General features: G+C 36.0%; 1 protein-coding gene across 1 annotated transcript; it reads left to right on the top strand.

Annotated features, from left to right (window-relative positions):
* Positions 1 to 596: 596 nt before the first annotated feature.
* LOC130241083 (G protein-regulated inducer of neurite outgrowth 1) lies at positions 597 to 3,384 on the top strand. Its single transcript, XM_056472806.1, has 2 exons — positions 597 to 751; positions 1,442 to 3,384. The coding sequence occupies exon 2, from the start codon at positions 1,510 to 1,512 to the stop codon at positions 3,106 to 3,108; it is 1,599 nt and encodes a 532-aa protein (XP_056328781.1). The 5' UTR covers positions 597 to 751; positions 1,442 to 1,509; the 3' UTR covers positions 3,109 to 3,384.
* Positions 3,385 to 12,133: the final 8,749 nt, after the last annotated feature.

The raw sequence follows: 12,133 nt of genomic DNA on the forward strand, positions 1-12,133 counted from the left end.
AGTTAAAATAATATATAGACGACGCAGTCGTGCAGTAGGTAGTGCTGTCGCCTCACAGCAAGAAGGTCGCTGGTTCGAGTCTCGGCTGGGTCAGTTGGCGTTTCTGTGTGGAGTTTGCATGTTCTCTCCATGTTGGCTGGTGCTCATGGTTTCCCCCTCAGTCCAAACACATGTGCTATAGGGGAATGAGTGTGTATGGATGTACTGGGTTGCAGCTGGAAGGACATCCGCTGTGTAAAACATATGCTGGAATAGTTGGCGGTTCATTCCACTGTGGCGAGCCCTGATGAATAAAGGGAATAAACCGAAGGAGAATGAATGGATTAAATATAATGCACAGTTCAAAATAGGAATGCATTTAATTTGAGATTATTACACAAGTGCATTGTTCATTTTCTCGCTTGCTTTATTTATTGTTTTAATTTACATTTGTTCATTTTATCCAAACATTTTTAAACACCATCATTTGCTTCTGATTAAAAAAAAAAAAAAGCTAGCGATACTTTGTCATTTCATTACCACTCACTGCCAGGTTGAGTCTGGTTTCCAGGGAAACTAAAAATCAGAAGCTTTCAGCACTCAGAGCCACAGTGAAATCCAAGGACCACCATCCACTGAGATTCTTCTGGAAAATAAATCTGCGTCTAATCACCACCAGCACCAAAACGAGATGCTCGCAGCGTGAAGACATGCTTTGCTGGTGAAATCTTTGACAGTATGGACTCAGCTTTGGATCTGGCGTTCAGTTGAGGTATGTGTCGTCGTGGTGTTTTTACAATAACATCTCATTGTGTGTGTGTGTGTGTGTCGTAGTTTTGTTTGTAGTTAAGCATATACTGTTACTGATCAAGTTTTTGGGGGTTTATCTGTTTTGGCATGGATAGAAGAACCAATTCAGACCGCTGGCATGGCATTTAATCTATTGAAAAACAGGAAAATAGATGTTGACTCATTGAGAAGTGATATTTGAGATCACGCTAAAGTGTGTATGCAATTATCATGTCTGAAATCATTAAACCAAAATCTCTGCTCTGATGTTTGTCTGCGTTTTCTGAACACATTTATTACTCGTTTCCATTTTACTTTATTTTTCTATACGTAGATTTTCATATTATAAGGATGTATAACTATGATTAATGAGTGATTTGCATGTATTGCTCCTAATTAGTTTATGTTACTAAATACATACTAATGATGAAAGCTTATTGTAAAGTGTGATCAGATTTTTAAATATTGTTTATTTAATAAGTACAAATGAAAACAATATTTAACAATGTGTTTTGTAATAGTCTTTGTTTTTTACAATGAATCAAATTGAACATAAAACAAATCTCAGGTGTAATATACCTCCTAAAATGTAAGTCGCTTCAGACAAAAACATCTGCTTGATGTATTATATGTTTTCACAAAGTGCTAATGCATTTATGTAAATGTTTTCCAGCTAACCCTCGGTGGTGTGAAACGCTCAGACATTTCACTTTGCTTTGCCAGAAACTCATCTCTGAACTCATGGAGGGTCCGGTTTTGACAGAAAGTGAAGTTTGGAAAGTTGGCTCGGAGACCAGCACAAGCATAAACACTGAAGACCGAAGCATTGACTTTCAGCTCATTAATAACACTGATGAAAAAGCAACAGCACCAGAGAGCGCAGTTCAAGAGGAGATCATCAAACAGTCGGTGAATCCACCTGAACTGCGAATCGAGGATTTCTCTTCCACTCAAACTGAAATGGAGACTGATGATCCAGCATGCAAAGAGAGATGTAAGGAGATGTGCATTGATCAGGAGATCACCATACTGGTGACCAATCACGATTGCAATTTAGAGGATGAAGAGGATGAAGACACTAATAAAGAGCAGACGACTTGTACTGAAGCTGAAATCTCTAGTGTTGATGTTCAAGAACTGATTGAAGAGGAAAATCTTGACGGATCAATTGTTGTGGCTAACATGATTGAAGTCAGTCAAGTCCAGAAAACCAACGTCATAAACAACACCTCATCTAATACAGCAACTGAAGAACGACCAAAACCTCAAGAAGATCTAGACAAAATTTGCACAAAGTCTAACACACCACAAGAATCGGATGTTTGTAGCACACAAAGTCTGGAAGATCAACCCACACAGTCTGAAGATGTAGAAAAAGTCGATGCAAATAAAAGCGAATCGGCTAAAGAGAAGCTGGATTTGAGTCGATCTCCTATTCGTACTCAACACGTGCAAACACAAGTCAGTCTTGAGGTTATGTACCATTCGGTGGCCACCAGTCCCATGACTCCACCAGAAGGCTCTGGAACTTTCATTTTCCCGAGCACTTTTGGAAAGCTTGCTAATAAATGCAACCAGGACGACATACAGACTAAAAATGTGGAGATGCATTCGGTGGCCACAGCTCCAATGACTCCAATAGTTCTGAACGCTCCAGAGACGCATTCTGTAGCCACAGCTCCGATGACTCCTATAGTACTGAATGCTCCAGAACTGCATTCGATAGGCACAGCTCCAATGACTCCTTTAGTTCTGAATGCTCCAGAACTCCATTCGATAGGCACAGCTCCAATGACTCCTTTAGTTCTGAATGCTCCAGAGATGCATTCAATAGGCACAGCTCCAATGACTCCTATAGTACTAAATGCTCCAGAGATGCATTCGATAGGCACAGCTCCAATGACTCCTGTTATTTTAACCGCTCCAGAGGTCATCCCGGAGCCAGAACCAAGGATTGGTATTGTAATTGAAGATCCTCCGGAGCCCGTGCAGGAGGTGAGCTGGGATGAAAAAGGCATGACTTGGGAGGTTTACGGAGCGGTGGTGGAGGTGGCGGTGCTGGGAACGGCTATTCAGAAGCACCTGGAGAAACAGGTGAAGAAGCAGAAGATACAGCCCGGTCCGATTGATGTCCCGTCTGTGGATCTGAGCGAAATTTCCACGCCGATGCCTTCCAGTCCTCCTCCAATTTCAGATTCTGCTGAAAACATCCAGGATAAAGGAGAAAGTGAGGAGAAGCCAGTGCAGATCAAAAGACGTCGACAGAATCATGTCCGTCAGTGGTTTAGGAGCATCCGGAGGCCGAGTTGTTGCTCAAGACCACGTCAAGAGGAGGAATAAAACTAAAAACATCAGTCGAAACTATTGTAATAGTCCAAACCAGACAATCTCTACTAGTCTTGAGCAGCTTTGTCTAATGAGACGCACCTTTAACATTCTTAAAGGGACAGTTTACACAATTTTTTATTTCCTCATCATTTGCTTACGATGGTGACATCCATAACAGGAATAAAAACACTATGGAAGTCAATGGCTGTTTTTATCCAGCATTCTTCAGTATATCTTTCTTCAGCAGAACAAGAAGCTCAAACAGGTCTGGAACAGGTTGAGGATGAAAGAAAGACAGAATTTTCATTGTTTTATTGAACTGTCTCATTAACACATTGAAAATGACCCCAGAATCGTCATTATTGATTGTTTTTTGGCTTGATTTTATATACATTTGGACAATCACAATTCAATCAGAAACACCTGGACACACACCTTTCTCCAGGTGAAGAAGCAGAAGATACAGCCTGCTCCAGTTGATGTCCCATCTGTGGATCTGACCAAAATATCAACTTCGATGCCTTCCAGTGCTCCTCCAATGTCAGATTCTGGTGAAAAAAATGTCAAGGATAAAGGAGAAGTGAGGAAAAGATGGTCCGCCATTGCTTTAGGAACATCCGGAGGCTGAGTTGTTGCTCAAGACTGCGTTAAGATGAGGAATAAAACTAAAAACATTAATCGAAACTGTTTTAATAGTGCAAACCAGACAATCTATCCCAATTTTAAAGAGTTTTGTTTAATTTTACGCCCCTTTAACATTCTTAAAGTGACAAGTTTACACAATTTTTTATTTCCTCACCATTTACTTACACTGTTGACATCTACAGTATAAAAACACTATGGAAGTCAATGGTGAGTTTTTTTAATCCAGCATTCTTGAGTATATCTTTTTTCAGCAAAAATAGAAGCTTGAATAAGTGTGGAACAAGTTGAGGATGAATGAAGGACAGAATTTGCATTGTTCGGTGAACTATCCCTTTAGAAATTACTTGAGATCAACTTTGATGTGCTCCTGCAATGTCAGATTCTTGGGAAAACATCCAGGATAAAGGAGAAAGTGAGGAAAATATGGTGCAGAGCAAATGATGTCGACAGAATCAAGTCTGCCTGTGGTTCAGGAGCATCCGGCGGCTGAGTTGTTGCTCAAGACCACGTCAAAATGAGGAGTACAACTAAAAACATCAGTAGAAACTATTGTAATAGTCCAAACCAGACAATCTCCCTCAGTTTTGAGACGTTTGTTTAATTTTATGCCCCTTTAACATTCTTAAAGTGACAGTTTACTCTTGTTTTTATTTGCCCACCATTTACTTTCCTTGTTAACATCTATAAGAATAAAAACACTGTGGAAGTCAATAGCTGTTTTTCTATCCAGCATTCTTCAGTATATCTTTTTTCAGCAGAAAAATAAGCTCAAACAGGTCTGGAACAGGTTGAGGATGAAAGAAAGACAGAATTTATATTGCTTCATTGAACTGTCCCATTAACACATTGAAAATGACCTTAAAACCCTCTTTATTGATAGTTTTTTGGTTGATTTCATATACTTTGGACAATTACAATTCATTCACATGGAGAAACAGGTGAAGCAGAAGATACAGCCTGCTCTGATTGATGTCCCATCTGTGGATCTGACCAAAATATCAACTTCGATGCCTTCCCGTGCTCCTCTAATGTCAGATTCTGGTGGAAAAAGTCCAGGATAAAGGAGAAAGTGAGGAGAAGATGTCGACAGAATCATGTCCGTAAGTGGTTTGGGAGCATCCAGAGGTCAAGTTGTTGCTCAAGACCACGTCAAGATGAGGAATAAAACTAAAAACATCAGTCGAAACTATTGTAATAGTCCAAACCAGACAATCTCTACTAGTCTTGAGCAGCTTTGTCTAATGAGATGCACCTTGAACATTCTTAAAGGGACAGTTTACACAATTTTTTATTTCCTCACCATTTACTTACGATGGTGACATCCATAACAGGAATAAAAACACTATGGAAGTCAATGGCTGTTTTTATCCAGCATTCTTCAGTATATCTTTCTTCAGCAGAACTAGAAGCTCAAACAGGTCTGGAACAGGTTGAGGATGGGCGAAAGTCATTGTTTCATTGTTTTATTGAACTGTCCCATTAACACATTGAAAATGACATTAGAAACCTCATTATTGATTGTTTTTTTGGTTTGATTTTATATACTTCGGAAACACCTGCAGAAACAGGTGAAGAAGCAGAAGATACAGTCTGCTCCGATTGATGTCCCGTCTGTGGATCTGAGCGAAATTTCCACGCCGATGCCTTCCAGTCCTCCTCCAATATCAGATTCTGCTGAAAACATTCAGGATAAAGGAGAAAGTGAGGAGAAGACGGTGCAGAGCAAAAGATGTCAAAAGAATCATGTCCGCCAGTGGTTTAGGAGCATCCGGAGGCCGAGTCGTTGTCCAAGACCACGTCAAGATGAGGAATAAATCTGTTAATTTATAAGGTTCATTGAAACCATTGTAATATTTCAAACCAGACAATTTCTACGAGTATTGAGCAGCTTTGTCAAATGAGACGCACCTTTTACATTCTTAAAGTGACAGTTCACTCAAAATGTTTATTTTCTCACTATTTACTTACCCTATTGACATATATCCACAATAGGAATAAAACACTATGGAAGTCAATGGCAGGTTTTTTATACAGAATTGAGTATATCTTTATTTCAGCAGAAAAAGAAGCTTGAATAAGTGTGGAACAAGTTGAGGATGAATGGAGGGCAGAATTGTCATTGTTTGGTGAACTATCCCTTTAAGACATTAGAATTGACTTGAGAATCCCCTATAGTTTCATTTATGTTTTGATTTGGTATACGTCTGACAATTACAGTCCATTCAGAAACTCCTGGAGAAACAGGTCAAAAGCAGAAGATACAGCCTGCTCCGACTGATGTCCCATCTGTGGATTTTTGAGTGAACTGTTCCTTTAAGACAGTTCTAATGACTCAAGAACCCACTTTGTCATTTGTTTTGTTTTGGTATACTTCATACAAATACTGTCAGAAACTCCAATTGATGTCTCCAAATGAAGTCAGTGAATCTGACCAAAATATCAACTCCGATGCCTTCCAGTCCTCCAATTTCAGATTCAGGTGAAAATGTCCAGGATGAAGGGGAAAGTGAGGAGAAGATGGTGAGGAGCAAAAGACGTTGACAGAATCACGTCCGCCAGTGGTTTAGGAGCATCCGGAACTAATAACATCAGTCGAAAACCAGACAATGTCTCCCAGTTTTAAGGAGTTTTGTTTAATTTCACGCCTCTTTAACATTCTTAAAGGGACAGTTCTCCCAAAATTGAAAGTTTCCTCATCATTTAGAACCACTTGGTTGTGATTAAATGAGGGCAGAATTTGAATTTTTGGGTGAACTGTCCCTTTAAGACAGTTCAAATGACTCAAGAATCCCCTTTATCAATTGTTTTGATTTGGTATACTCCATAAGAATACAGACCAGTCAGTGGATCTGAGCAAAATTTCCACTCCGATGCCTTCCAGTCCTTCTTCAATTCAGTCCAAATCAGATTCTGGTGAAAACATCCAGGAGAAAGTGAGAATAAGACGGTGCAGAGCAAAAGACATCGACAGAATCATGTCCGTCAGTATTTTAGGAACATTCAGTGACCAAGTTGTTGATCAAGACCATGTCAAGATGAGGAATGAAATTAAAAACATCAGTAGAAACTATTGTAATAGTCCAAAGAGGACAATCTCTACTAGTTTTGAGGAGCTTTGTTTAATGATACACCCCTTAAACATTCTTGAGGGACAGTTCTCCCAAAACTGAAAGTTTCCTCATCATTTACTTGGAGGGATGTAACTTTTAATTGAGGAATAAAACGGAAAACATCAGTCATCATACCCCAGTTTTGAGGACCTTTATTTAATGAGACAGCCCTTTAACATACTTAAAGGCATAGTTTTCACAAAAATGAGTTTCCTCACACTCACGTGGTCCTAAACTTGAATACGTTTCTTTCTTTTTGATCACAAAACAAGACATTCTGAAGACAATTGTCATTTTGGGGAAACTACCCTTTAATACGTTCAAAAATGACTTGGAAATCCCCTAATTCTCTTTATTTTTTATTTTTATTTTTTTTTATTTGTTTGGTTGTTTTATTTGATGCACTTTGGACAAATACAATCCAGTCAGAAACTCTGATTGATTATTCAGTGGATCTATAAATATCGACTCTGATGCCTTCCAGTCCTCCTCTGACATGAAACTGCCAACCATGTCCTGGCTTAAAGGACAAAACTTGGAAAAGAGCAACAGACATCGGGAGATTATTGTTTTGGGGATGTCCGAAGGCCGAGTTGTTGTTCAAGATCATGTCAAGATGAGGAATAAAACTAAAAACATCAGTCAAAACCATTGTAATACTTCAAACAACATAATCTCTCCCAGTTTTGAGGAGCTTTGTTTAATGATACACCCCTTTAACATTCTTAAGACATTGGAAATGACTCGAAAATCCCCTATAATTGTTTTTGGTTTGGTCTGATGTACTTCGAACCAGGGGCAGTTCCAGATGCTTTTTTATTATTTCAATGATTTAAATAAATATAAAATGAACTTGAAAATATATGATTGTAAAGATTTTGTTAATGAAATTAAATAATGAATGAATGAAAATCGATGAGAAAAACTGTTAACTTTGTTTTGCTGTTCTGCGCATGCGTGGTAATTCAGGCGCGATTGTTTGTTGTGCTGCTGCGTCAGCTAAGAGGCCACTTGACGTGAAATTCACCCTAATTGACGTCTTTTTTTTAGGTTAGTAAATGTATTTATTTCTAACACTTATTTGACTTGTTTAGCCGTCCTTAATGCATTCATTTTATAGCAACAACATCAGCATCTGATGAAACACCCACGAAATCCTTATAAATGGTCGTGATTTGCATATGTTTATTAATCTTTCTCTTTGAGGTGTTTACAAATCGGCATTTGACCCACAGAGAGGTTCAGTTTTAAGTAACGTTAACGTTATTTTCATCGAGTATTTTAATTTCTGAGTTACAAACTATCAAATTGTCACAGAAGTTTTGGAAAAACTGATTATAGTTGAGATTAATTACCGTTCAAAATCAACACGATATTCCAAATTAATGTAGAAATTACATTGTTTAGCCAATAAGTGGCGACATTCAACCATCAAAAACATTGAGTAATTAATTAAAAATGATTAATCTAGTAATTAAACATAAAGTTTTGAGTAAATTATTGATAAATAAATATAACTAATATATATAAAAAATATATATAATGTTTTTTTTCAAGATTATTAAGCTAAATTTTGAACGTAAATTTACATTATTTACTCTAGAGCTGCCCTTGCTTCGTACAACAGTCGTCTTGATTTATTGCTCTTGAAAAATTCTAAACCAGCTTTATTGCTATGTGTTTTTTGCTTGCTTTTGTCAAGATTGTGTTATCCTGATGTTGTGGTCAGTGAGGATCACTTTTTTAAAGTGCCCTTTTACACAGATGATTTTACTTCTAATATTTATACATTTCAAACATGTAAATAAGAGTTTGTCATGTACTTTAGGGAGTGTTAGAAAACATTTATAGAGTGGCAGTACCAAGATAAAAAAAACACTAGAAATTCTTGGTGTTTCAGACAACAAGTAATAATTATGTCTCTTTTTAACAGTGAAATATTTGGTGTTCTTTGAGTTTCAGATTCATCTTTTTCTATCGGCTTTTTGTATAACCCCAAAATACTAAATGGTTTTGTCTTGTATCTTCAGTTCAGCAATCCTGTAACAAACACAAACTTACAAGTCTTATGTTCCCTGTGATGTTTTGTGAATTGTGAGAGCTGTATAGTGAGTTTTTGACATTAAATCATGTGTACAAAGGAAAAGCAAACGCTCGATTTCTCAGTCATTTTGATGACGAGATCAGTTTTATTTAATTGCAAAAAATTGCATATCCACAAAACACGTTATCATACAATTGCACTTAAAATATATCAAAACAACAGATATAGACAGTTCATATTATATACATCCTGGCCACCAATCTGGCTTAGCAAGATGTGAGATTTTCTTGCTTTGATCAAACCTGAAGTAAGCAGCTAGTGCCAGGTAATATTTGGCAGGGTACACACACAGAGACACACACAATAATGTGAAGCGTTAGTTTCTGTATATGCTTTTGTTCAGAGACAGAGAATAATACAAAAATAATTAGTTAAAGATTCCAAAAGAGCAGAATTTAAAAGGAGAAAATGACAGATGATAGAAAATAACAATGCCGAATAAAATTAGGCATCAAAGACTATTTGAATTGCCTCATATAGAAATATAATATATAGAAACATATGCAAATTACATATGACAAGCATAACAAATATAAAATATGTCATATGTGCAATATGGATTTCAAAATATTGCACAAATGTGTTTACACATTGTTTTCAACTATTTAAATTACAAATATGTTCAAATATAATAGATATAATTATATATATGGCTATAGATCTACACATATTGAAATTATGGACCATTTTGAGAAATGTAAACAGTAGTAATGATCCTAACTTATTTCCTGTTTTACATTTTTAATTTTCATAGCTTCTGAAAATCAAATAAGGTCCACATATTGATAAATAATGTTATGAAAGCTGTTTTAACTTGAAGATATGATCAAATTACCACAGTTAAGATATAGTATGATAAGAAGCAGGCCAATGACATGACCACATTGAAATGGTTATAGTTATATATTAGAACATGTATGTTAGAGCTCCACGATTCTGGCTAAAGTGAGAATCACGATATTTTTTGCTTATAATCAAGATCACGTTTTTCTCACGGTTCTGTAGATGTAAAATAAAGGTTAATATGAGCAGGCTATTATTATTGTTATTTCTCAAAAATATAGTTAAACAGCAATAATAGTAATACTAATAGGCCTATGTAGGTCTACTATTGGTTATAAGACTTCATTTTATATAGATTTTGAATATGTCCTGATTGTTAATTAAGTGATGCATCAGAATACAGAAATATTCATAATTCTGAAGTTTATTATGTTTGAGACATGTGCTTGTCATTTGTCATTGACAACATTATTATACTATTTTTTCCACTAATAAAATGAGACATTTGTCATTATCAGATTCAACATTTGCACCATATTCAACATTATATAGGCTAGAGTAGTTATACTGACCCAGTAAACATTTATTTTCATGCACAACTCTTTGTGTTCGCTATGAAAGAAAAAATATATCAAATGCTTACTGTAATCATAACTCTAAAATGCGATATGATCATTTAGTGAGGTGCGCGCTTTCGGTTTCACTTTAACTGGCGAGTGCGGCTCATGTCATGGCTGCCGTGGCGCATCCTCTCAGTAGTAAACAAACAGTGCGTCAGCTCATGTGGGATTTTGCGGCTGCGAATGCATCATAACATTAAGCAAAAATGACAATTTTGGGTGAATTATACCTTTATAAATGCAGTATGTGAGTGCATTTGGAGGTGTCCATGTTGCTGAGCAAGGAATATAAAACAACGTGAAGACTTCACATGGGCCGGTATAAGATTCTAAAGGTATGATAACCTTGGATAAAAATATCACAGTTTCGCAGTATTGTGATTACTGCTCTAAAATAAATTCTTTTTAAATGTCAGGATAAAAAACTAAAACTTGTTTCCTTTCTGAATACAGTATATTTTATTTGGGAAACATTTCAAATAATTTGGAACAGTAAACGTGTCAGGCTAAATGAATTGACTTCTGCTGTCTTCATTTGTTTCAGATTTTCTTTACAATTTCACACGACATCTTTTCTGTTGTATATATTGTTGTCCTAAAAAACTAACAAAAAAAAAATCTTACACACACCTTAGGAACGATATTGCAGAAAATTTTGATGGTTTTAAAACCTTGCCTTTTCCAAACCGCAGTATACCTTAAAACGGTTATCATCCCATGGCTACTTGTGTGACCACCTTTACACTTCTCTCCTGACCTTGAGTATATAATTGGCTGAATTGTAGAAAAAGTCTTTTATGATTAATCGTGCAGCCCTAACATGGCTATAAATCTACACATAAATAAATTATATGTAATATATTTGAACATGTATGTACATAATTGTAAATCTAATGGTTAAAAATTATATGTAAACAGATTTATTCACATTTATATTTGTATTTTAGCTATATTTAGACATAAATTACATTTTATAAACTTCATGATTTTTGTAAACTACACAGTATTTAACTGTAACATAAGATGTATTTTACTGTAGTAAAGTTATGCAGTATGTTACTGTATTTTAAAGTTGCATTGTGGAAATTTTACAGTAGGGCTGTGCGATTTGGGGATAATATCTAATTGTGATTTTTATTTTATTTTTTGACAGATATTGCGATATGATTTACGATTTAATTCAAGCGAATTTTAGTTTAATTCAAGCTTCAGCTCAATAATCTGAAAGCAGTGGAAACAATTCTGTAACAGCGCCTAAAAATTACCTGTTTTTGTTCGGTGTCTGTACTTTGAAACCAAAATATTCCCATATTACAAATGCTGTTTTTCTTTGACATTAATTCGTCTATTAATGCTTCTGAAGCATAATCCTACTCAGTGCTTTCCTGTTTGTTTTCTTTTTTAATTATGGGTGTAGTTCAGTTGCGCAGTTCCAATTGGGCAGAATGAAAGTGTGCTCACTCAATTGTCTAGTTATAAAACCCCGTCAGATCACACGATTTCTGCATGATTTTCTTGACGTAGGGTGTTGTCCGAGTCGCAAACGACAAATGGACGTTGTGACTTTCGTGTAATGTGCCATAGTTCACGACAACCGATACCATGTCTGCGATTCCTCACGAAACCATCGCAGAAAGTCTAGCATGTTTAATTTTCTGAAGCATAGCGCACTGGTTTTGAAGATTGTTCACTATTTTTGTTTACACATATATATATATATATATATATATATATATATATATATATATATATATATATATATATATATATATATA

The sequence above is a fragment of the Danio aesculapii genome, chromosome 14 (genome assembly GCF_903798145.1).
Source record: "Danio aesculapii chromosome 14, fDanAes4.1, whole genome shotgun sequence".
NCBI lineage: Eukaryota > Metazoa > Chordata > Actinopteri > Cypriniformes > Danionidae > Danio > Danio aesculapii.

What these genes read in the sequence shown, in the direction of transcription:
- LOC130241083 (XM_056472806.1), top strand. Translation starts at nt 1,510, where the DNA reads ATGGAGGGTCCGGTTTTGACAGAAAGTGAAGTTTGGAAAGTTGGCTCG.